The sequence below is a fragment of the Saimiri boliviensis genome, chromosome 4, assembly GCF_048565385.1.
Source record: "Saimiri boliviensis isolate mSaiBol1 chromosome 4, mSaiBol1.pri, whole genome shotgun sequence".
Classification (NCBI taxonomy): domain Eukaryota; kingdom Metazoa; phylum Chordata; class Mammalia; order Primates; family Cebidae; genus Saimiri; species Saimiri boliviensis.
In genome coordinates, this window is record NC_133452.1 from 100,357,517 (window position 1) to 100,384,489 (window position 26,973).

At 41.6% G+C, this 26,973-nt stretch overlaps 1 protein-coding gene and 1 long non-coding RNA gene across 2 annotated transcripts in view; one reads left to right on the top strand and one right to left on the bottom strand.

The window, feature by feature from the left end:
- LOC120362803 (uncharacterized) overlaps positions 1–5,407 on the top strand; it is a 28,866-nt gene extending 23,459 nt beyond the window's left edge. Inside the window, exons 2-3 of the long non-coding RNA XR_005578613.2 lie at positions 3,511–3,655; positions 3,830–5,407. This is a non-coding gene — a long non-coding RNA (uncharacterized LOC120362803). The remainder of the gene's footprint in view (positions 1–3,510; positions 3,656–3,829) is intronic.
- SLC26A8 (solute carrier family 26 member 8) overlaps positions 1–26,973 on the bottom strand; it is a 107,371-nt gene that overhangs the window by 79,058 nt on the left and 1,340 nt on the right. The window contains exons 2-4 of the mRNA XM_074397964.1: positions 22,470–22,659; positions 14,248–14,387; positions 2,006–2,122 (exon numbers count right to left, since the gene is read on the bottom strand). Coding sequence (XP_074254065.1) covers positions 2,006–2,122; positions 14,248–14,387; positions 22,470–22,657 — 445 coding nt within the window. The 5' untranslated portion in view covers positions 22,658–22,659. The remainder of the gene's footprint in view (positions 1–2,005; positions 2,123–14,247; positions 14,388–22,469; positions 22,660–26,973) is intronic.

Consider the following 26,973-nt stretch of genomic DNA (forward strand, 5'->3'; position numbering starts at 1 on the left):
TCCCAAAGTGCTGGGATTACAGGCATGTGCCACTGTGTCTAGCCACGAGCTATTCTTCTTTTGTTTGTTTTGTTTTTGTTTTTGTTTTTGTTTTGAGACGGAGTCTTGCTCTGTCACCCAGGCTGGAGTGCAGTGGCGTGATATCGGCTCACTGCAACCTCGGCTTCACAGGTTCAAGAGCTTCTCCTGCTTCAGCCTCCCGAGTAGCTGGGACTACTGGTGCCCGCTACCATGCCTGGCTAAGTTTTGTATTTTTAGTAGAGATGGGGTCTCACCATGTTGGCCAGGCTGATCTCGAACTCCTAACCTTAGGTGATCCACCCACCTTGTGCTCCCAAAGTGCTGGGATTACAGGCATGAACCACCGTGCCCAGCGTACTTTTCCTTTTTTTAAGAGTAGCTTGTTCCACAAGCACTTTCTCACTTAGAGATAATAATAATAATAATAATAATAATAATAATGATAATAAAGAATAGGTTGGCCAGGCGCAGTGGCTCAGCACGGGTGACAGAGCAAAATTCTATCTCAAAAAAAAAAAAAAAAAAAAAAGGAAAAGTAGCACTTCACATCTAGAAGGACAGGATGTTAATTCGACTGAATATGTAAACATGTATAAAGAATGTGTCAATCAGAATAGTAAATGTTGGTGTATTGGCCATTTGTTCAGTGGGGAAATCCAGGAAAAGGCACATCACTGAGTAAATGTTGGCAATGACCTTCTAAACTTATGGGGGAATTTTGTGATTTGATTTCTATGCAGCCTCACCTAGGTGAGGTAAATGTGGTGATTATATGACCTTTAACTAGTCTGACCTCTGTAATAGTTATTTCTCTCTCTCTCTCTCTCTCTCTCTCTCTCTCTCTCTCTCTCTCTGAGACAGAGTCTTACTCTGTCACCAGGCTGGAGTACAGTGGTGCAATCTCAGCTCACTGCAACCTCTGCCTCCCAGGTTCAAGTGATTCTCCTGCCTCAGCTTCCCAAGTAGCTGGGATTACAGGTGTGCACCACTATGCCCAGCTAATTTTTTATAATATTTTTAGTAGAGACAGGGTTTCACCATATTGGCCAGGATGGTCTCGATCTCTTGACCTCGTGATCCACCTGCATTGGCCTCCCAAAGTGCTGGGATTATAGGCACGAGCCACTGCACCCGGCCAGTTATTTCTAATTACAAATTAGTAGGTGGACTTTTGACTCAGAGAAGGGAAGTACTCATCCTGTGGATGTCAGTGTTTTCATTGCTGTGAAATTGTTTTCATTGTAAATTGATAAGCTGGCATGCTGTATAACAAGTCAGCCTATGGAGTTTGGTTTTTATGGGTCAGATTAAAGAAGCATCTACTTTAGGAGTATTGACACAAACATTTCTGGATCTTCTGGGTTGAGGGAAGTCAGATTCCAATGTGTGGTGATTTCTCAGGGAAGGTACCTTTGCCCTTTAATTTCTTTTTCTTTTCTTTTCTTTCTTTCTTTCTTTTTTTTTTTTTTTGAGACTGAATCTTGCTTTACTGCCCAGGCTGGAGTGCAGTGGAGTGATCTTGGCCCACTGCAACCTCTACCTCCTGGGTTCAAGCAATTCTCCTGCCTCAGCCTCCCAAGCAGCTGGGACTACAGGTGTGTGCCACCATACACAGCTAATTTTTGTATTTTTAGTAGAGATGGGGTTTTGCCATGCTGGCCAGACTGGTCTCGAACTCCTGACCTCTTGATCTGCCCACCTCGGCCTCCCAAAGTGCTAGGATTACAGGCGTGAGCCACTGCGCCTGGCCCCCTTTAATTTCTTTGGGAAATATTTTGCTGGCCTGTTTTCTGGTGGTGACAATAATAATGATACACTAGAAATATTTATTTCTATAATCTGAACACTGTATGGATAGAATGTCTATCTTCTGCTTCCTTTCTTTCTGTCTTAAAGATAACATTACGTTGGGTTCCTTAGCAATAAGTATATGATCAGGATAGAAACTTCATTTACCACATGTGTATTGCAGTGTTGAACTCACCAATAGACATTTGATGACATGATCCCAAAATTACATAAATTACCGAAGAACAGAAAGCTGAATAAGCGATGTTGAGAGGAGGAATCAGTTGCCTTGCCAGCAAACTAAGTGTCAGGCCTGAAAAGCAAGATAATTTAAGAAAAAGTAGCTTGGCTTTAAAAGTCACCTTAAATAAAAACTGTAAAGAACATTTAAAATAAAAACGATCCATGTGTATAGCTGACCGAGTGTGGTAATGGTATTTCATTAGTACTTTTTATTGTCTTCTTTGATTCCCAGCTTATCTTCCTATTTTGCCACATGCTTTTATATTTCAATTCAATATCATAGACTCAAGCATCTTTCACTGCAGGGTCTTAATGTTAAACATGTGAAGCAAATACCAGAGCAATAAGACCGCTAATTCCAACAGATCAAAAGCAGCACCATTCTTACTCCTAGTCTAGCGCAAGAAGGCCCTGGGAATTCTCCAGGGCTGAAGATAAAACTGGAGAGCAAGGCAAGAATCACACTTCACGGACTTGAAGTTGGTTTGTGTTGGTTCTCTTCTATAGCACAATCACTCCAACCTCTTCCTTCAGCTCCTTCTTTACTGCTTACTTTCTTTTCTAAGAAGCACCATGTGAATTTGGAAATGTCGAAGCGAATGTACTCACAGGCATAGTGTCATCCTTATGATGTTTCAAGCCCATACTTCCTTCTCTAAGGGTCTGTCCTCAATTTACATCATACCAATATGCTCATCTAAATTCAGTTATGAATTTAGTGAGCCAATTTATTGTCTTAGATAAGCAAGGCTCCTTTTTATAAGACATTTCAAGCATATACAAAAATAGACTATAATGAAATACATATATGCCCACTTCAACAATGGTCAACCCATAACCAATCCATGTCTCCACTCCTCTCCCACCCTATATTACTTTGAAGCAAATCCAAGGCATTTGATTATTTAATCTGTAGATAATTTGGTATGTGTCTCTAAATGATAATACTCTTCTAATTTAACTGCAATAGCATCATTATCCACTCAGCGTTCAAATTTCCCTGATTATCTCACAAACGATTGTTGTTGTAGAGGGTCTCTAAGATGATCCACAATGGCCATTTGGTGTTCTTGCCCTTGTACAACTTCCTCCCCCTTAAGTGTGGAACCAACTTACTAACTTGTTTCTTCCTTTCTTTTCTTTTTTTTCTTCATATGAGCTGTGGCTTTGTTGTATCCTAACCTGTTTCTAAGGAGTAGACTGTAACAAAAATGACTGGATGACACTTCCGAGATTTGGTTGCAAAAAGACTTTGGTTTCCATCTTGGTTTTTCTCTCATTCAGGTCACTACCTGCCAGAGGTGGCTTCAAAGGTTTGTAATCTATATAGTCAAGACAGAGTCCTGGGCTTAGAAGGACTCTGCACTTGGTTTAATGCTTTGCTGTCGCTGTCTTGAAATTCTGAATAATTTTTGAACTAAGAGCCCTGTGTTTTTATTTTGTATTGGGTCCTGCCAGCTGCTGTGTTATGAATATGGAGAAGCCAAAATGAGGAGGAACTCAGGCCTGCCAACAGCTACATGAGTGAGCCTGGAAGCAGATTCTCCAGCCTCAGCAGAGCTCTGAGATAAACTGCCACCTCACAAGAGACCTTGAACCAGAGGTATGGTGAGTTTTGCGGTGGCCTTTAAAAAATTATTTGCTGTTACATGTTGTGCTTTGTTTTACAACCTGTGTGTTTAAATTAGGACCCAAATGTGGTCCTCACATTGGTTAATAAGTCTCTTAAGTCTCTTGTAATCTGTAGAATTTTTTCACCACATTTTTTTTTCTCTAGGCAAGCCTCTACTGATTGCAAGAAAGAGAAAACCTACTCAAATTAGCTTAAGCAAAATAGGAAATTCATTTAAAAGAGTACAAAGGGCAGTTAGACTTCATCAAAGACTGGAACTAGAATTCAAAAGCCATCAGAATCCAAGGTTTCTACCTCCCCATTCTCTCTGTCTCCAGGGTTCATGGTATCCTGTCTTTGTTTCCAGTTTGGGGCTATTATGAACAATATTGCTTGAACCTTCTGGTTCAAGCGATTCTCCTGCCTCAGCCTCCCAAGTAGCTGGGACTATAGGTCCACACCAACATGACTGGCTAATTTTTGTATTTTTAGTAGAGATGCAGTTTCACTATGTTGGCCAGACTGGTCTCAAACCTCTGACCTCAAGTAATCCACCCACCTCGGCCTCCCAAGGTGCTGGGATTACAGTCATGAACCACCACACCCAGCTGTTTTTCAAACTTTATAGTAGCTTTGAATAGATAGAAGTTCTTAAATTGTACTTAATTCAAATTTATCAGTTTTTTTCCCTTGGACTTTTCCTTTTGCTTTTTGTGTCTTGTTTAAGAAATCTTTTTCTATCTGAAGATCATAAAGATATTCACTTATGTTATTCCAAAATGTCTTTTTTGCTTTAACTTTTACATTTAGGTCTTCATCAACCAGGAGTAGATTTTTGGGTATGGTGTGAGGTAGAGGTCTGAAATGTTTTTTACACGTAAAGACCCTATTGGTTTACATCATTTGTCATTAAAAGCCTGTCTCTGGGCGGGGGGCAGTGGCTCACATCTGTAATCCTGGCACTTCGGGAGGCCAAGGCGGGTAGATCACAAGGTCAGGTGTTCGAGACCAGTCTGGCCAACATAGTGAAACCCCTTCTCTACTAAAGATACAAAAACAAAAAAACAAAAAAACAAAAAACAGAAAAGAGCCTGGTGTGGTGGCTCACGCCTGTAATCCCAGCACTTTGGGAGGCCGAGGTGGGCAGATCACAAGGTCAAGATATTGAGACCATCCTGGCCAACATGGTGAAACCCCATCTCTACTAAAAATAACAAAAATTAGGCAGACATGGTGGCATGCGCCTATGATCCCAGCTACTCAGGAGGCTGAGGTGGAAGAATCGCTTGAACCCAGGAGGCCAAAGTTGCAGTGAGCCGGGATTGCGCCACTGCACTCCAGCCTAGTGACAGTGCAAGACTCCGTTTGAAAAAGAAAAAGAAAAAGAAAAAGAAAAAGAAAAAGAAAAGAAGCCTGTCTCTGTAGTGACATATCTGATACACATCATGTGATTCCTATACGTGTCTCTTTTTTTCTGTTTCATTGGCCTAATTGTCTATCTTTGCAATATTGTACTGTCTTAATTGCTCTAATTAGTTGAGTAATAGTTTTGGTAATTAATTTAGTAATCCCCATTTTTATTGTGAAATATAACATACTCGTAGAAAATGCATTAAAATAGATTAATAGATGTCAAGCTTACTTAATGTTTATAAAACAAACACCCACATAACTACCACCCAGGTCTTTGATTATAACTCCACCTCTCCCCACAGAAGGATTCATTATTTTGTCATTTATGGTAATAATTTCTTTGATTTTCTTTACCAGTAGTGTACATATTCCTATACAATATAGTTTAATTTGTCCCCATTTTGAACTTTATATTAATAGTTACACTGTACACAATTTTATTTCTGCTTCTTTTTTTTTTTTTTTTTTTTTTTTTTTTGAGACAGAGTCTTGCTCTGTTGCCCAGGCTGGAGTGCAGTGGTATAATCACAGCGATTCCCTGCCTCAGCCTCCTGAGTAGCTGGGATTACGGGCACGCACCACCACACCGGGCTAAGTTTTGTATTTTTAGTAGAGACAGGGTTTTGCCAGGTTGGTCAGACTGGTCTTGAACTCCTGATCTCATGATCCTACCGCCTCAGCCTCCCAAAGTGCTGGGATTACGGGCGTAAGACACCACGCCCGGCCCCAACATCTTACAATTTTTAAAAATTTTAAACTAATTTTAGAATTACAGAAAAGTTAGAAAAATAATGCAGTTTTTGTATATCCCTTCCACAGCTTCTCCTAATGTTAACATTTTATATAATCATTGTATATTGATCAGAACCGGAAAATTAACATTCGAAATTAAAAACTTTATTTGAATCTCATTGGGTTTTTCACTAATGTCTTTTGTTTTGTTCTCAGATTCTATCCAGAGTCTCACATTTTATTTAGTTGTTATTTCTCTTTATTCCTGCAATCTACAACAATTCCTCAATTTTTACCTGTCTTTCATGACTTTCACACTTTGGAAGAGTATTAATAGATCAGTGATTTTGTCAAAAGCTCCTCAAATTTGGTTTGTCTTACATTTCCTCATGATTATACTAAAGTTATACACTTTTGGCAAGAATACTATAGAAATGATGTTGTATCTTTCTTGATGCATCGTATCACAGGATTCATGATATCCATGTATTTTACTACTGGTGATGCTCACATTGATCACTCAGTTAAGCTGTTTTCTCCTACGTTTTCTATTGTAAAGTAATGGGGTAGTTAATAAAGATCTCGAGGCAGATACTTTGAAAATATGCAAATCCTGTTTCATAGTTTGCAAACTTTCACCCACTAGTTTTAGCATCCACTAGGTAGATCTTATGTACAATTAGTACCATAGTGTTTCCCTAAAGGTGATTTTGTATATTCTTCTTTAATTCTACATTTGTAAATTGGAATTCTACTGTAAAGAAGATCCGGCACCTTTTTTTTTCTGAGACAGAGTCTCGCTCTGTCGCCCAGGCTGAGTGCAGTGGCGTGATCTTGGCTTACTGCAACCTCTGCCTCTGGGGTTCAAGTGATTCTCCTGCCTCAGCCTCCCGAGTAGCTGGGACTACAGGCATGCGCCACCATGCCCAGCTAATTTATGTCTTTTTAGTAGATATGAGGTTTCACCATGTTGGCCAGGATGATCTCAATCTCTTGACCTTGTGATCACCCGCCTCAGCCTCCCAAAGTGCTGCAATTACAAGTGTGAGCCACCGTGCCCAGCCATGATCCAGCACCCTTTTAATAAGGTTTTCATTGTATTTTTTGTGCCATTTGAATAAAATTCTTGTCATTAGTATTCAAACATAAGTACAACTTTTGAATTATTCACACTATAAATTATTTTATTATTCACATCAATTAAACTAATATATAATTCCTTAATCAAATATTAAGAGCTGGTTGGATTCATTCATTCATAGAGCTATGTAGTCTTTTTTTTTTTTTTTTTTTTTTTCGAGATGGAGTCTTGCTCTGTCACCTAGGCTGGAATGCAGTGGTGTGATCTCAGTTCACTGCAGCTAAGTGATTCTCCTGCCTCACCCTCCTGAGTAGCTGGGATTACAGGTGCATACCACTACACCTGGCTGATTTTCATATTTTTAGTAGAGACCAGGTTTCTCCATATTGGCAAGGCTGGTGTCAAACTCCTGACCTCAAGTGATTCACCTTCCTCAGCCTCCCAAAGTGCTGGGATTACAGGTGTGAGCCACCACACCCGGCTATGTAATCATTTTTATTCAACAAATATCTTTTCAGCATCTACTATGTGCTAGGTATAGTGGTAGATGCTAGGTGTACTTGTATACTCTAATGCCATTCTTACTTTGATACAGATGGCTTGTTGTTGCTTTTTTTTTTTTTTTTTTTGAGACGGAGTTTCGCTCGTTACCCAGGCTGGAGTGCAATGGCGCAATCTCGGCTCACTGCAACCTCCGCCTCCTGGGTTCAAGCAATTTTTCTGCCTCAGCCTCCTGAGTCGCTGGGATTACAGGCACGTGCCACCATGCCCAGCTATTTTTTTGTATTTTTAGTAGAGACGGGGTTTCACCATGTTGACCAGGATGGTCTCGATCTTTCAACCTCGTGATCCACCCACCTCGGCCTCCCAAAGTGCTAGGATTACAGGCTTGAGCCACCGCGCCTGGCTCAGATGGCTTGTTAATATAGCAGTGTGTATCCTCCAACTTTGATCTTTATTTAAATATAAGTAGAAACTGATAGAGGGCTCATAGTTAAAGCATCAGTTCCCACAGTTCAGCTGTCTCATTGCAGCACCATAGGAATATGCTAGAAAATTTATTCAAGAAATAAAGTGACTATATTAATACAAATGGGCCATTTTGGTTGTAGCTGCCACATGAAAATTTCTTTTTATAAGAATGCAACAAGCACATATAGTAACTTAGTGTGAATACTCTCTTATTCTGAGAATGTAAGGCTGGTTCAATATCCAAAAAAATCAATTAATGTAACCGGCCATATTAACCATCTAAAGAGAAAAACTGCATGGTCACATCAATAGATGCAGAAAAATGATTTGACAAAATACAGCATTCATTTATGATAAATTTCTAAGCAAACTAGAGTAGTCATCTAATAAAATGCATCAACAAAAATTGTACAGCTAATATAGTGGTGCAAGACTAAATTCTTTCCCTCTAAATTCAGGAACAAGGCAAGAATGTTTATTCTCAGGCCGGGCGCGGCAGCTCAAGCCTGTAATCCCAGCACTTTGGGAGGCCGAAGCAGGTGGATCACGAGGTCGAGAGATCGAGACCATCCTGGTCAACATGGTGAAACTCCGTCCCTACTAAAAATACAAAAAATTAGCTGGGCATGGCGGCGCGTGCCTGTAATCCCAGCTACTCAGGAGGCTGAGGCAGGAGAATTGCTTGAACCCAGGAGGCAGAGGTTGCGGTGAGCCAAGATTGTGCTATTGCACTCCAGCCTGGGTAACAAGAGCTAAACTCCGTCTCAAAAAAAAAAAGAATGTTTATTCTCACCACCCTTATTCAACATATTATTGAAAGTCTTAGCTGGTACAAGAAGCAATAACAAGTTATAAAGACCATTCACATGAAAAAGAAATAAATATAACTGTCCCTATTAGCAGATGACATGATTGTCAATGTAGTTAATTCCAGGAAATCTACAAAAAATTCTTAGAACTAATAAATGAGTTTCAGCATGCAAGAAAAACACATAAATATCAATTATATTTTATATGCAAACAATGAATAATTGGGGACTGAACCATCATTGAAACCCCCAAAATGAAATACTTTTGCATAAATCTAACAAAATATATAGGATCTGTATGCTGAAATCTACAAAAGGGTGATGAAAGAAATCAAGGGACCTAAATAAATGGAGAGACACCATAATCGTGGATTGGAAGTACCATCATAAAGATGCCAACTCTCCCTGAAATGATCTATAGATTTAATAGAATAGCTATCAAAATTTCAACAAAACCTTTTTTTTTTTTTTGGCAAATTTAAATAAGCTGATTATAAAATGAATATGGAAGAATTGCTGCAACAATTTCAAAAAAAAAAAAAGCTGGAGGAAGACATCATCCAACCTTAAAACTCACTGTCAAGACATGGTATTGATAAAGGGGTAGACACATAGATCAATGTAACATAATGAAGAGAATTTAGAAGGAGATTCACACAAAAGATGCCTATTTGATCTCTGACAAAGGAGCAAAAACAGTTCACTGGAGGATATTCTTTAAAATGGTGTTGAGGCCAGGCATGGTGGCTCATGCCTGTAATCCCAGCATGTTAGGAGGCCAAGGCAGGACACTTGAGGCCAGGAGTTCCAGACTGCAGTGAGCTATGTTCACACCGCTGCACTCCAGTCTGCATGACAGAGCAAGATCCTGTCTCTAAAAACAAAACAAAACAAAACAAAAGCTCAAAAATTAACAACAAGAGAAAAATAAAACCTCAATGGAAAAATAGGCAAAATACTTGAACAGACCCTTCAAAGAAGATATGTGAGGATAGCAAGTTAGGCACATAAAAAGATGATCAACCTCATTAACCATTAGGGAAATGGAATTGAAACAATGATGAGATACCACTACGTACTTCTTAGAAGGGCTAAATTAAAAGATACAAAAAAATGAGACTATGAAAATCAAAACATTTGGTTCTGAAAGACTCTGTTAAGAGTATGAAAAGGTAGGCTCCAGACTAAGAGAAAATGTTTGCAAAACACAAAAAACAAAAGGACTAGTATCCAGAGTATACAAAGAATTCTCAGAACTCAATAGTAAAAACAGAATTTAACTAGAACATGGGCAAAAGAAGTGAAGAACCATTTAATGAAAATATGCAGATGGAAATTAGCATATGCAAAGCTGGTAAGTATCACTAGCCATTAAGAGAATGCAAACTAAAACCACAGTGAGGTATCACTGCATGACTATCAGAATAGCTAAAATAAAAAATAGTGACAACAGCAAATGTTGGTGAGGATAGAGAGCAACCGGATCACTCATAGATTGCTAGTGGGAATGTGATATGATAAGCCACTCTGGAAAACAGGTTAGTGGGAAAAGGCAACAGGCAACTCCTATACACTCCAGCAACTACATTCCTAAGCATTCATCCCCGATAAATGAAGACTTAACATTCATTTTAAAAACCTGCATATGAGGTCAGGCGCTGTCGCTCACGCCTGTAATCCCAGCATTTTGGGAGGCTGAGGCAGGTAGATCACTTGAGGTCAGGAGTACACGACCAGCCTGGCCAACACGGTGAAAACCTGTCTCTACTAAGATACAAAAATTAGCTGAGCATGTTGGTGTGTGCCTGTAATCCGAGCTACTTAGGAGGCTGTGGCAGGAGAATCGCTTGAACCCAGGAGGCGGAGGTTGCAGTGAGCCGAAATTGTGCCTCTGTACTCCAGCCTGGGTGACAGAGTGAGACTCCCTCTCAAAAAAACAAAACAAAACAAACGACAACAACAAAAAACACCTGCACATGAATGTTCATATCATGTATATGTGTAATACTAAAACCTGGAAGCAACCCAGATATCCTTCAGTGGGTAGATGTTTAAATGAACTGTGATATCATGGTCTATTACTCAAAAATAAAAAGTTATATGCCGGGCGCGGTGGCTCAAGCCTGTAATCCCAGCACTTTGGGAGGCCGAGGTGGGTGGATCACGAGGTCGATAGATCGAGACCATCCTGGTCAACATGGTGAAACCCCGTCTCTTCTAAAGATACAAAAAATTAGCTGGGCATGGTGGCGCGTGCCTGTAATCCCAGCTACTCAGGAGGCTGAGACAGGAGAATTGCCTGAACCCAGGAGGCGGAGGTTGCGGTGAGCCGAGATCGCGCCATTGCACTCCAGCCTGGGTAACAAGAGCGAAACTCCATCTCAAAAAAAAAAAAAAAAAAAAAAAAAAGTTATAAACAATCTTTTTTTTTTTTTTGAGACAGAATCTCACTCTGCCACCCAGGCTGGAGTGCAGTGGCATGATCTCGGCTCACTGTAACCTCCACCTCTTGGGCTCAAACGATTCTCCTGCCTCAGCCTCCAGAATAGCTGGCATTTCAGTCACCTGCCACCACACCTAGCTAATATTTGTATTTTTAGCAGAGACAGGGTTTTGCCATGTTGGCCAGGTTGGTCTTGAATTCCTGACCTGAAGTCATCCACCTGCCTCAGCCTCCCAAAGTGCTGGGATTACAGGCGTGAGCCACCGTACCCGGCATAAACAACTGATATATACAACAATCTGGGTGAATTCCCACAGAATTATGATGAGTGAAAAAAAACCTATAACAAAGGGTTAAATGCTGTATGATTCCCTTAGATAACTTCCTTGAAATGTTAAAATTATAGAAGTGAGGAACATATTCATGATAGGTAGGGAGTAAGAGGAGACAAGGACAGGAGGCAGGTAGTGGTGGCTATAAAAAGACAACTTGGCCGGGCGCAGTGGTTCAGGCCTGTAATCCCAGCATTTTGGGAAGCCATGGTGGGTGGATCACTTGAGGTCAGGAGTTCGAAACCAGCCTGTTCAACATGGCGAAACCCCGTCTCTTTAAAAAAAAAAAAAAACAAAGAAAGAAAAAAGACAACTTGAGGGATCTTTGTGGTGGCCGAAGTGTTCTCTATCTTATTTGAAACAATGTCGATATCCTGGTTGTGAGACTGAATTACAGTTTTGCAAGATATTACCATTGGGGAAATTGGGTAAAGGGTACATGGGTTCTATCTGTTGTTTCTTACAAGTGCATGTGAATCTATAATTATCTCAAAATAGTTTAATTAAAAAAATATTGACAATATCAAGTGCTGACGAGGATGTGGAGGAAATGAAATTCTTACACTTTGCTGGTGGGAGTGTAAAATGGTAGCAAAAACCACTCTGGAAAACAGTTTGGTGGTTTCTTATAAAGTTAAACATACACTTACCATATGACCAGCAATCCAGCTCCACTTTCGTAAAATGAAACCTATGTTCACACAAAACTTGTATATGAATGTTCATAGCAACTTCATTTGTGACAGACCAAAACTGGAAACAAAATCTCTATCAACAAGTGAATGGATAAACAAGCTGTGATATATCCCTATTGTAGAATATTACTCAGCAATAAAAATGAACTATTGATACACACAACAATTTGTGTGAATCTCAAAAGCATAATGCATAATAAAAGAAGCCAGCCTTTGAAATGTACATATACTGTATGATTCCATTTATATGATGTGCTCAAAAAGACAGAATTGTGGTGCTGAAGAACAGATCAGTGGTTGCTAGGGGTTATAGATCGGGGAGGAGGATATGACAAAAGGTATGGCACAAGAGAGTTCTGGAGGTGATGAAACTGCTCTGCATCCAGATTGTGGTGGTGGTTACACAAGTCTATATATGTGCTCATTTTTTTTTTTTTTTTTTTTGAGACAGAGGCTCACTCTGTCACCCAGGTTGGAGTGCAGTGGTGTGATCTTGGCTTGCTGCAACCTCCATCTTCCAGGTTCAAGTGATTCTCCTGCCTCCACCTCCCAAGTAGCTGGGATTACAGGCACATTCCACCATGCCCAGCTAATTTTTGTATTTTTAGTAGAAATGGGGTTTCGCTATGTTGCCCAGGCTGGTCTTAAACTCCTGACCTCAACCAATCTACCTGCCCAGGCCTCCCAAAGTGCTGGGATTACAGGTGTGAGCCCCTGGTCCCAGCCATATGTGTTAAAATTAATCTGACTATACACCAAAAGGGAAAAAGGCAATTTTACTGTTTGAAATTTATAAACAAGTAAATAAAGATTTAAAAAGTTCTGTCTTCCCCAATTAACAGTGCTGTGCTAGATTTGGATTTCAGCCACAACTTGTCCATCTTGCTGACCTCTTTTGTGATATCTATAACCTGCCCAATCACAAGCTTCATCCCTGCCCGTTGGGCCTCAGAAAAATAGAGAAATGGAGGTGTTTAAAGACTATGTAGGGAACTATAAACTACTGTGAGTAAAGGATTTATAAAATTCATTCTATTTTTTGAGGATGAATTTGACCTTGGGTTAACTTTCTAGCTCTGTTTCCCTGGAAACCTTATAATGGTAGCATGTCAGATGTGTTACCAGGCAGAATTGCTTATGGTAAAAATGAGCCCAAATAGTATGCTCCATCTGGACCAAGAGGACTGTGAATGAAAGATAAATATCCAGTTGGAAATCCTACCTTTGGGATTCTCTGAGAATAGGACTCTTATAACTGGACATGTCCCCTTGTGGGACTCTGGAAGCAATATTTATGGAACTGTTATAAGAGTTGTTGATTCCTATTTGGGAAATTAGGTTTGTAAAGCCCAGATAAGCTCCCACTCCTATCTGTGTGATCTTCTTGTCTTACATCTGAACTGCTGCTTGGAAGACCAATGAGTGGGCACTGGATTGCTTGTCACTTGCTGAAGAGATACTGGCATGCTATGTTTCCTATTATTCACTTTTTTTTTTTTTTGAGACAGTGTCTTGCTTTGTTGCCCAAGCTGGAGAACAGTGGTGTGATCACTGCTCACTACAGCCTTAACCTCCTGGGCTCAGGTGATCCTCCCACCCTCAACCTCCAGCATAACTAGGACTACAGGCACGTGCAACCATGCCCCACTAATTTTTGTACTTTTTGTAGAGACAAGGTTTCACCATGTCAGCCAGGCTGGTCTGGAACTCCTGAGCTCAAGCAATCTGCTTGCCTTGGCCTCCCAGAGTGCTAGGATTACAGGCATGAGCCACTGTGCCTGGCCCATCCTTCACCTTTCTATGTAAGTCAATGCCAAGTGAGATGTATAGTAGTTATAAGTATGAAATAGCTAGTTGAGGGAAAAAATAACCAAGAGTGGGTGTTGCAAGTACTGTGGAAAGCATTCAGGGGTTTAATCTAAACCAAGTCTTTTGGAACCACTCTGGAGAGGTTAGAAATCTGGCAGATAAGGGAACAAATGGTAATGCTGTGAATAAAATTCATTTTTTTTTCTATTCATCTAGCACAAGTAATTTTTTACCCTGGGCACGTGGACAAGGTCTAATTTATTGTCTTTGGATGAACAGATTTTCTATCTTCCTTACCTTGGGGAACTTGCACAAGGCCAACACTTATACCAGCAAGTAAGTCTCCAAGAAGCCAATCCTTGAATCGATACATACACATCCATTCTAGGAAGGGAAAGATTGTAAGCATGCATCGTAGAAACCTGTGCCATGAGCAGCTGTGAGAGAGAAGAGACTTGGTTAGTTTCTCCAAAGAAAATGCCTGCATAGCCAAGAAAAGGCATTTGGCCCACATAGCCAAAAAATAGCAGAGTCTTATCAGCACTACGGACAGTTTGACATATTGGACCAGATAATTCTTTGTTGGTGGGCTGTCCTGTGCATTACAGGATGTTTAGCAGCATCCCTTGTCTCTAACCATTCAAAATCCGTAGAACTCCCTCCTTCAGCTGTAACAGCTAAAAATGTCTCCAGACATCAAGATATTCCCTGGGGGACTAAATCACCTTAGCTTCAGAAGCAAGGGCTATGTATATGTCAAGAACCAAGTCATATACATCCAGCATATAATCAGTTCTGTGTTTTTATAGGATATTTGGGAAGAATTAAATCTACCACATTTTCAATAGAAAAATGGACTGCTGTTGTTTTCTCTTGACAAGGACAGTGTTTTGAGATGGGACATTGATAGATAGAAGGGCAGTGAACACATTCATGTCATTCCCAATTAGGAGAGTCCCCAAGTACAAGGCAGGTGCACAAAGAGTGTATTTTCTAATTATGACCCTCTGTGGAGGAGAGTAGAGCATGGCACTAATTATTATTATTATTATTATTTTTTTTTTTTTTGAGACCAAGTCTTGTTCTGTCACACAGGCTGGAGTGCAGTGGAGTGATCTCAGCTTGCTGCAACCTCTGCCTCCTGAGTTCAAGCTATTCTCCTGCCTCAGCCTCCCAAGTAGCTGGGATTCCACGCCTGGCTAATTTTTGTATTTTCAGTAGAGACGGGTTTTACCATGTTAACCAGGCTGGTCTCGAACTTCTGGTCTCTGGTGATCTGCCCACCTCAGCCTCCCAAAGTGCGGGAATTACAGGCATGAGCCACCACGCCCAGCCTGGACAATTTTTACCAAACATTTACTCTGTCTTACTTTGACCTGTGACATGTAGAAATTAGCAGAAAATGGGGAATACAATGTCCTGTGTTATTTATGTAAAGAAACAATTTTATAAAATAAGGCTTTATTATCTTTTAGCCCAGCAGATCTCTCCTAGGTGCAGTTTTGTTCCCCTGTGTACATTTGGCAATGTCCAGAGACTTTTTTTTTTTTTTTTTTTTTTTGAGATGGAGTCTTGCTCTGTCACCCAGGCTGGAGTGCAGTGAGTGGCATGATCTTGGTTCACTGTAGCCTCCGACTCCCAGGTTCAAGTGATTTTCCTGCTTCAGCCTCTCAAGTAGCTAGGATTACAGCATGCACCACCATGCCCAGCTAATTTTTGTATTTTTAGTAGAGAATGGGTTTCACCATGTTGGCCAGGCTGGGCTTGAACTCCTGACCTCAGGTGATCTGCTCTCCTCGGCCTCCCAAAGTGCTAGGATAGGCATGAGCCACCGTGCCCAATCAAGAGACATTTTTTATTCTTGCAATTGACATGTGGGTAGAGGCTAAACATTATAGAATGCATAGGACATTTCTCCACAAGAAAGAATTTTCTGGTCCAAAATGTCAATGATGCTGAGATTGAGAAAACCTGTTTTACTCACAACTATGAGCATTACTATTGCTAAAGTAATTAATGCCAAATAAACATGACTTTACCAAGGTCACAGGAATAAATGTGAGCAGACATGGGGCTAGAAACCAAGTCTTTGATTTCTGGTTCAGTGTTCTAGCCACTCTCCTACCTCCAAAGTTTCTATTGGCAGCTGTGAAATGCTGCTCGGCAACCATGAGCAAGACCATTGGTTTGGAAGAAACATCACATTGCTGTTCTTAGGAGAGTCGTTGGGTGTGAGGCAGGTGTACAAAGTGTGCTCTTTCTAATTATGAGCCTCTGTGGAGGAGAGTAGAGCATGGTACTGGAACAATTTGTTCCTTTACCTGCTTCAGTCTCCCTTCTTCTCCGTGTGTCAGTCACTTAGGGTAAGACCAGCCATCCAAGGCAGAGTCATTGAAGCTCTTCCCCAAGGTGAAAAATACAATAGACATGGAGAGATGAGGCTTTGTCACTTAAGAGTGACAGGAACTGGCTGGGTGTGGTGGCTCACGCCCGTAATCCAAGCACTTTGGAGGCCAAGGCGGGCGGATCACCTGAGGTCGGGAGTTCAAGACCAGCCTGACCAACATGGTGAAACCCCATCTTAAAAAAAAAAAAAAAAAAAAAACTGACAGGAACTCAGGAGGGAATTAGAGGAACAGAAGTTGAAACTGATGAGGGAATAGTACTAGCATTTGAATCTGGATTTAGACATGAATCTGGATTTTAGTTAAGACATCTTAAAAGTGAGAAATGGGAGAATCAAAATGAAAGCACAGGGGAGATTTTGATAAGAGTGGAGATTTGCAGTTGCAAAAGAGGAAGAAAATGGGGAAAGAGATAAGTTTTCTGCAGAAAGGAAGAGATGAGGTTAAAAGATAATTTTATTTACATTAAAAAACTCACTTATCTAGTGCTATTTCCTATGTGCTTTACAAATACTTTTTTTTTTTTTTTTTTTTTAGAGACGGAGTTTTCGCTCTTGTTACCCAGGCTGGAGTGCAATGGCACTATCTCAGCTCACTGCAACCTCCACCTCCTGGGTTCAGGCAATTCTCCTGCCTCAGCCTCCTGAGTAGCTGGGATTATAGGCACGTGCCACCATGCCCAGCTAATTTTTTGTATTTCTAGTAGAGACGGGGTTTCACCATGTTGACCAGGATGGTCTCGATCTCTTGACCTCGTGATCCACCCGCCTCGGCCTCCCAAAGTGCTGGGATTACAGGCTTGAGCCACCGCGCCCGGCCACAAATACTTTTTCAATCCTCACAGCTTTATGAGGCAGGTGCTATTATCATGTTGGTCTTACAGATGAGGAAACTGAGGCACAGCAGGGTTGGGTTGAATAGCTTACCTAAGGTCACATAGCTGAGAAACAGAACTAGTATTCAAAACCAGGCAGCCTGGCTTGAGAATTGTGCTCTTAACCTCTGTGCTGTGCTACATTTCTGGTTAAAACTCACAAGTGGAGATGTTTTAGAGGTAGGGAGTAACAGTTGCTATAAAGCTCATGGGAGGCAGAATGAGTCAGATTTAAGTGTCTGGATGGCAAGGCTAAATAAGTAAGGAAGGTAGAAAGAAGGCAAGGTGAAATTTCATTGGGAATACTTATTTACAATAAGGGTAAAGTTAGGAAAAAAGACTATTGGCTGGGCTCGGTGGCTCACACCTGTAATCCTGGCACTTTGGGAGGCTGAGGCAGGCGGATCAGAAGGTCAGGGGTTCAAGACCAGCCTGACCAACATGGTGAAACCCTGTCTCTACTAAAAATACAAAAAATTAGCCAGGTGTGGTGGTGCACACCTGTAATCCCAGCTACTTGGGAGGCTGAGGCAGGAGAGTAGCTTGAACCTGGGAGGCACAGGTTGCAGTGAGCTGAGATTGTGCCATTGCACTCCAGCCTGGGTGACAGAGCTGATTCCACCTCAAAAGAAAAAAAAATGGGCCGGGCGCGGTGGCACACGCCTATAATCCCAGCACTTTGGGAGGCCGAGGAGTGTGGATGGCGAGGTCAAGAGATCGAGACCATCCTGATCAACATGGTGAAACCCCGTCTCTACTAAAAATACAAAAATTAGCTGGGCATGGTGGCGCATGCCTGTAATCCCAGCTACTCAGGAGGCTGAGGCAGGAAAATTGCCTGAACCCAAGAGGTGGAGCTTTCGGTGAGCAGAGATTGGGCCATTGCACTCCAGCCTGGGTAACAAGAGTGAAACTCCGTCTCAAAAAAAAAGAAAAGCCGGGCACGGTGGCTCACGCCTATAATCCCAGCACTTTGGGAGGCCGAGGCGGGTGAATCACGAGGTCAAGAAATCGAGACCATCCTGGTCAACATGGTGAAACCCCGTCTCCACTAAAAATATGAAAAATTAGCTGGGCATGGTGGCGGGTGCTTGTAATCCCAGCTACTCAGGAGGCTGAGGCAGGAGAATTGCCTGAACCCAGGAGACGGAGGTTGCGGTGAGCCGAGATCGTGCCATTGCACTCCAGCCTGGGTAACAAGAGCGAACTCCGTCTCAAAAAAAAAAATAAAGGCTATTACATTGCAGAGACAAAGCCAATGTTGTCCCCAAATGCCCTCTTTGGCACATGTATCTGACCCATCCTGGAGCAGAGGAAGTGAGAGGACTAGGGAGGGATATCCAAGACCACGACTTGCAAAAGTCAGGATATGGGCGAAGGAGAATGCCTCAAGGAGGGCACAGTCTGGAGCAGGACTGTGTAGGGACCTTCCATACTTGTCACCAACATGTCAACATACCAACACGTGCCAGTTGTGGGAGATAAACCAGTGGATAAGAGGGACTCATAAATTCAGAATATGAGTGAGGACAACTTGGATAATTACGATTACTATAATGATGTAGGTCATGAAGGACTCTTGACCTGAAGTTTGTGGACCCCCAAGTGGTCTTTAGATAGTATTTGGGGATATGTGTAAAATTATGTAGGATAACTTACATCTTTATTTCACTAACCTCTTTAATATTTCCTTCAATTATGAATGTTGGCAACAAATCACAGTAGTATCAGCAGAACTTGACTTTTTCACCAGTAGAAATCACAAACATTTCTATATTACATTACAATTGCTACAGAGATCTTGAAATATTAGTTACATTCATCACTCCTTTGAAATTATGGTAGTTATTAGACCCACATTACTAAATAACACAATTTTGGTATTTTTGATATTTAGATAACTGTATTTCAATGTAACTGGTTTTCCTTATAATCCTGATTATTTTATGCAGTAAAAATTATTTGGCCAAGATAATTGATTAGGTGAAGAAAATCTCTTCAACAAATTATGCTGGGAAAACAAATGCCTACATGTAAAAGAATAAAGCTGTCCCTTTACCTTATGCTATATACAAAAATTAATTCAAAAAGGATCAAAGATCTACATTTTAAAGCTAAAACTGTAAAATTCTTTTTTTTTTTAAGATGGGGTTTCACCATGAAGACCAGGCTGGTCTTGAACTCCTGACCTCAGGTGATCCACCCACCTTGGCTTCCCAAAGCGCTAGGATTACAGGCGTGAGCCACCGCGCCAGGCCTGTAAAATTCATAGAAGAAACCATAGATGAAAATATGCATGATCTCAGCTGGGAGTAGTGGTTCATGCCTGTAATCCCAGCACTTCGGGAGGCCAAGTGGGGTGGATCACTTGAGGTCAGGAGTTTGAAACCAGCCTGGCCAACAGGGTGAAACTCTGTCTCTATTAAAAATACAAAAATTAGCTGGGCATGGTGGTACACACTTGTAGTCCCAGCTACTCAGGAGATGAAGCAGGAGAATCATTTGAACCCGGGAGGCGGAGGTTGCAGTGATCAGAGATTGCGCCACTGCACTGCAACCTGGGTGACAGATTGAGAATCTGCCTCCAAAAAAAAAAAAAGAAAAGAAAGAAAGAAAAGAAAAGAAAAGAAAATATGCATGATCTTGAGTTAGACAATAGTTTCTTAAATATGGCACCAAAAGCCCAGGCAACAAAAGAAAATACAGATGAATTGGATTTCATCAAAATTGAAAACTTTTCTACATCAGCCAGGCATGGTGGCTTACACCTGTAATCCCACCACTTTGGGAGGCCTAGATGGGTGAATCACCTGAGGACAGGAGTTTGAGAACAGCCTGGCCAACACGGCAAAAACCCATCTATATTAAAAATGCAAAAGTTAGCCAGGTGTGGTGCCACATGCCTGTAGTCCCTGCTACTCGGGAGGCTGAGGCAGGAGAATTGCTCGAACCTGGGAGGCAGAGGTTGCAGTGAGCAGAGATCGTGCCATTGCACTCTAGCCTGGGCAACAAGAGCGAAACTTCATCGCAAAACAAAACAAAACAAAACAAAACAAAACCAAAAAACCAAAAAACTTTTCTACATCAAAGGACACTATCAACAGAGTGAAAAGATGACCTACAGAATGGGAGAAAATATTTACAAATTTATTAGATTTACAAACATATATCTGATAAAAGTTTAATATCCAGAATATATGAAGAACTCCTGTAACTCAACAGCAAAAAGACAAACAACCTAATTTTACAAAGGACAAAGGAAATGAATAGACATTTCTCCAAAGAAGATATACAGTTAACCGATAAACACACCAAAAGATGCTCATTGTCTTTAGTCATCAGGAAAATGCAAGATAAAAGCAAAAACAAAAAAACCGCAATGAGATACCACTTCACACCTGATAGGTTGGCTATAATTTTAAAAATGGAAAATAATAAATGTTGGAGAGAACATGGAGAAATTGTATATTGCCAATGAAAACGCAGGTGCAGCTACTGCGGAAAACAGTTTGGCGGCTCCTTAAAAAGTTACATTTACTACAGATGTATGATGCGATTCAACAATTCTAGTCCTAGTTACGTCCCTAAACAGATTCAAACAGATCTCCTGTGCCAATGTTCATGGCAGCATTATTTACAGTAGCCTAAAGGTAGAAACAACTCAAATGTCCATTAACAAAATGAACAAAATGTGGTATACAAATACAACGGAGTATTATTCAGCCATAAAGTGAAATGAAGTTCTAATACATGCTACGATGTGAATGAAACGTGAAAACAGTATGCTAAGTGAAATAAGTCAGACACAAAAAGACGAACATATAGTACGATTCCACTTAAATGAAATAGCTAGGATAGGCAAATTCACAGAGACAGAAAGCAGAAGAGAGGTTAGTCAGGCTGAGGGTAGGGGAAATGGGGAATTATTGCTTAACAGAATTTCTGTTTGAGGTGATGAAAAGGTTTTGGAAATAGTGGTGAGGGTTGCACAACATTGCGAATGTCAATCATGCCACTGAATTGTACATTTTAAAATGGTCAAAATAGCCAATTTTATGTTATACATATTTCACCACAATAAAAAACATTAAAAAATTATTCTGAAAGAGGTTGGTTAACTTTATCAGAGTGCTAGAAGGTTCGGGTTAAGAGTCCCTGAACTGCAGGACCTAGCTAGTCACAGGGTGTATCAGAGGTAGTGGTGGTAGATTCTGCCTTGATGATCATGAGTACCACCATGAGGGCACTATTGGATATGAGACTAGAAGAATCTCATTCCCCTACCATTAATCAGTTCATCATGGCTATCTTATTATTATTATTATTATTATTATTATTATTATTGCTGTTGTTTTTATTATTTGAGATGGAGTTTTGCTCTTGTTGGCCAGGCTGGAGTGCAGTGGTACAATCTCGGCTCACTGCAACCTCCACCTCCTGGGTTCAAGCGATTCTCCTGCCTCAGCCTCCTGAGTAGCTGGGATTACAGGCATGTGCCACCATGCCTGGCTAATTTTGTATTTTTAGTAGAAACGGGGTTTCTCCAAGTTGGTCAGGCTGGTCTCGAACTCCCAACCTCAAGCGATTCGCCCACCTCAGCCTCTCAAAGTGCTGGGATTACAGGCATGAGCCACTGTACTCAGCCATTATTATTAATATTTTTTGAGATGGAATCTTGCTGTTGCCCAGGCTGGAGTGCAGTGGCACAATTTCAGCTCACTGCAACCTCCGCCTCCCAGGTTCAAGTAATTCTCATGCCTCAGCCTCTCAAGCAGCTGGAATTACAGGCACGCGCCACCACAGCCGGCTAATTTTTGTATTTTTAGTAGAGACAGAGTTTTATCATGTTGCCCAGGTTGGTCTCAAACTCCTGGCCTCAAGTGATCCTCCCACCTTAGCCTCCCGAAGTGCTGAGATTCCAGGCGTGAGCCACCGCTCCCAGCCGGCTTTCTTATTTTTTGTCAGGAGTCTGGTAGTGGTGGTCGATTGAACAATGGAATTACAAAATATCCTCCTTAGATACTGCAGGGACACCCATGGTCTTTATGCCCAAGAAGTTTACAGTCAAAAAGGTGCTACAAGACAAACCACAAAAATGACTGAAGAAAAATTACACAATAAACTGCAGGATTCTGATTACAAGAACTCAGACAAGAAAGACAGAAGTGGACCCCAAAGGCGTCAGGTTAGGTTTCAGTCCTGCCCCGCTCAGTGGCAGCTGAATGATCGGACACACGCACCGGCACTGGACATGGTGTCGGAAGGTGGTGATGTTGATGTCCATGTTCCCAGAAGAGGAGGCCTTCCTTCTGTGCGCCTGTTGAAAGGTCTCCTCATTGTACACTTCGCGCTTAACATCATATGCGAACGGGTTTTGCCTGGACTTAGAGCTGAAGCCAGAGATGGCGCTCCTCTCTAGTTGTGCCATTCCTGGATGCGTGGAAAGATATCAAATAAAAAAGCATTTTAAGTAATCCAGATCCTCAGCACATTTTTGAGGAAATAAAATTCCATTGTAAAAATGCTTTACACTTGCCTAGCAGGTTTCAGTTGTACCAAACTCTTTCTCAATGTTGCACAATTTTATGTGTATTCTTCTCAGTTTTCAAATGGAGACAACAAAACCCAGAAGTTCAAACAGTGTTTGCTGTCTGGTACTTATTAGAGATAGGACTAGAACCCAGGTGTCCTGCTGGGAGGCCTAGTTTTCTTTATATTCAACTGTGTTGATATGTTGCAGGAAAATGATCAAGAGGTAGACAGTATCAATCAACAATTTTCATTGAAAATGCTCACTATCCAGCATATATGAAGGGTTAAATGCTCAATACAAGTGTTCTAACTCCTCCTCCATCTAAAATAGCAGCCATCATTAACCCTTCACCTTTTAGTTTTCTTCAACGCCCTTGCCAGCACTAGATTCATTATTTGTCTGTTTGTCCATTGTCTGGTTCCCCCCATAAAATGTAAAGCCAGGAGGCAGGACTATGACTGTTCACAGCAGTAGCCCCAGGACCCAAAATAATGCCTTTCACTTTGCAGGCCCTTAACAAATATTTCTTGAATGGCTGCCAAGTATATAGTTAGTAGCCTCATGGTCTAGAATGAAAAGCTACAGAAGTTTGAGACTAGACTGGGCAACATGGTGAAACCCTGTCTCTACTAAAAATAGAAACAAAATTAGCTGGGCGTGATGGCATGGGCCTGTAGTCCTAGCTGCTCAGGAGACTGATGAGGGTGGGAGGATCATCTGAGCCCAGGAGGTGGAGGCTACAGTGAGCCAGGATCGTAGTACCACTGTACTCCAGCCTGGGTGTCAGAGCAAGACCCTATCTCAAAAAGAAAAAAACACCCTATATTACCCTGCTCTTTTAAAAGATTGAAAAGGTAGAGTAAATGAGGATGGATAGGAATCCATCCCTGAGAAAATATAACCATTCTTGGCCGGGCGCTGTGGCTCATGCCTGTAATCCTAGCACTTTGGGAGGCCGAGGCAGGCGGATCACCTGAGGTTGGGAGTACAAGACCAGCCTGACCAACATGGAGAAACCCTGTCTCTACTGAAAATACAAAATTAGCCAGGTGTGGTGGTGCATACCTGTAATCCCAGCTACTCGGGAGGCTGAGGCAAGAGAATGGCTTGAACCCGGAAGTTGCAGTGAGCCGAGATCACGCCATTGCACTCCAGCCTGGGCAACAAGAGCGAAACTCCCTCTCAAAAAAAAAAAAAAAAAAAAAAAAACCCAGAAAGTATAACCATTCTTAATATTCTGTGCTTTGAACAATAAAAAAAAACATAAACTCGGCCAGGTTGGTAGCTCATGCCTGTAATCCCAGGACTTTGGGAGGCGAAGGCGGGTGAATCACAAGGTCAGGAATTCAAGACCAGCCTGGCCAAGATAGTGAAACCCTGTCTTTATTAAAAATACTAGCCTGTCATGGTGGCAGGCGCCTATATCCCATCATTAGTGGACATTGTTATCCCTTTACCTTTTACTTTTGACATTAAAGCAGGATTGGTGTAAAATAGGCAAAATATAACCATCAAGGATCGATGGGAACAGTGGGGCTGGCAAAGGCAGCAGAAGCTGCTTAGCTCCAGCCATTCTTGCCATTGGTCAATGTGGGGCCCAGAATGGCTTAGATCTAATCTTTTCCAGGGGAAGCCATAATGCCAGATTTTTATGTGGAATTTTCTGGCTTTAAAATATGATCAGTTACTTTACACGCACACACACACACACACACATATGTATATATATATATATATATATATATATATATATATATATATACATAGGTGTATATGTATATATATATATTTTATTTTTATTTTTGGAGATGGAATCTGGCACTGTCACCCAGGCTAGAGTGCAGCAGCCCAATTTGACTCACTGCACCCTCCGCCTCCCAGGTTCAAATGATTCTCCTTACTCAGCCTCCTGAGTAGCTGGAATTATAGGTGCCTGCCACCACTCCCAGCTAATTTTTGTATTTTTGGTAGAGACAGGGATTTCACCATGTTAGCCAAGCTGGTCTTGAGCTCCCCACCTCAGGTGATCCACGTGCCTCGGCCTCCCAAAGTGCCAGGATTACAGGTTTGAGCCACCATGCCCAGCCTATTTAAAATCTTTGAGCAGGAGTAGTAATACACACAGAGATGCACTCTGGGAAGATGAAATGTGCCAGTATGATGTTCTAGAGCTGAGTTGTCCAGTGTGGTAGCCACTGGCTACATGTGGCTATTTAAACTTAAAATAAAATGAAAAATTCAGTTCCTCAGTGATACTAGCTAGATTTCAAGTGCTCAACAGCAACATATGGCTAGTGGTTACCTTACTGGACGGTGCAGGTTACCTTCCATCATCACAAAAAGTTCTACTGGACAGTGCTGGAGGTAGGAGAGACTGAGGCAAAACAGCCAGTTGGAGAGCATTAATATTATAATAGTCTAGGAGAAATTATCAAGTGATAAACTCCTGTGGCCACAGTGAGGATGGATAGGAAGGGCAGGTAGAAAGTTGTCTTTAAGGAACACCATCAAATGTCTGGCTAACAGCAACAAGGGAAAACACATGGTTTCCTTATTATTATTATTATTTTTAGTAATCTTCTTTGGAATTTCTCTAGCTCCATTATGTCTTTCCTGATTTCATAGAAACCCTAGTGGCGGCCGGGCGTGGTGGCTCAAGCCTGTAATCCCAGCACTTTGGGAGAACGAGGCGGGAAGATCATGGGGTCAAGAGATCAAGACCATCCTGGCCAACATGGTGAAACCCGTCTCTACTAAAAATACAAAAAAAGAATTAGTTGGGCGTGGTCGCGTGCACCTGTAGTCCCAGCTACCAGGGAGGCTGAGGCAGAAGAATTGCTTGAACCCGGGAGGTGGAGGTTGCAGTGAGCTGAGATCGTGCCACTGCACTCCAGTCTGGTGCCTGGCAACAAAGTGAGACTCTGTCTAAAAAAAAAAAAAAAGAAACCCTAGTGGCTCATTTTCATGTACTAGCAGGACCCTTCCCAACAAGATGCAATGACCAGAAACTCCTACTGTTGAGTACGCTCCACTTAGCAAGACCTACTGAATCAGAAACTCTGGGGCCCATCAGTCTGTTTTAAGAAGCTGTCCAGATTGCTGGGCCCCCAGAGATTCTGATTCAGTAGGTCTCACTAGGTAGAAAAAAAAGAAAAGAAGCTATCCAGGTGATTCTGATAAAAATTAAAGTATGAATACCACTGTAAACATAATGGATTATCTTTAGTCAGCCTTTCAGTGCTAAGTTTGGGGGCATTGTTAAAATACAAGCACTTTTGGCCTAGCTCTTTCACCTGCCATATACACTTATCGATCCATCCGTCCATCCATCCATCCATCCATCCATCCATTTCTTAATTTACATTATCTGTGTTCTGAGTGTTTTAAAAGTAAAAAATAGGCCAGGCATGGCTCATGGCTCATGCCTGTAATCCCAGAACTTAGGAAGGCTGAGGTGGTTGAATCACCCAAAGTCAGGAGTTCGAGACCAGCCTGGCTAACATGGCAAAATTCCCTCTCTACTAAAAATACAAAAATTAGCTGGGCGCAGTGGCGTGCTGGTAGTCCTGGCTATTTGGAAAGCTGAGGCAGGAGAATCGCTTGAACCCGGGAGGCAGAGGTTGCAGTGAACTGAGATCGCACCACTGCATTCCCGTCTGGGTGACAGAGTAAGACTCTGTCAAAAAAAAAAAAAAAAAAAAAAAAAAAGTCAATAATAAAAAGTTTAAATACAATAGAATTTTTTGGCTATTGACCCAAATGATATGAAATCCTGAAAACTAGTTTAGTTGCAGAAATATCTTTCCCATCCCACCCCTCCCCCCAATATTGTTAACTTTCTTATGTTTCTCTCTCTCTCTCTCTCTCTCTCTCTCTCTCTCTCTCTCTCTCTCTCTTTCTCTTTTACTTTTTCTTTTTCTCTGAGACAGAGTTTAGCTCTTGTCGTCCAGGCTGGAGTGCAATGGTGCAAACTCGGCTCGCTGCAACCTCTGCCTCTCAGGTTCAAGGGATTCTCCTGCCTCATCCTCCAGAAGTAGCTGGGATTACACGTGCCCACCACCACGCCCAGCTAATTTTTTTGTATTTTTAGTAGAGACGGGGTTTCAGTATATTGGCCAGGCTGGTCTTGAACTCCTGACCTCAGGTGATCCGCCTGCCTCAGCCTCCCAAAGTGCTGGGATTACAGGCGTGAGCCATTGCGCTCGGCCTTC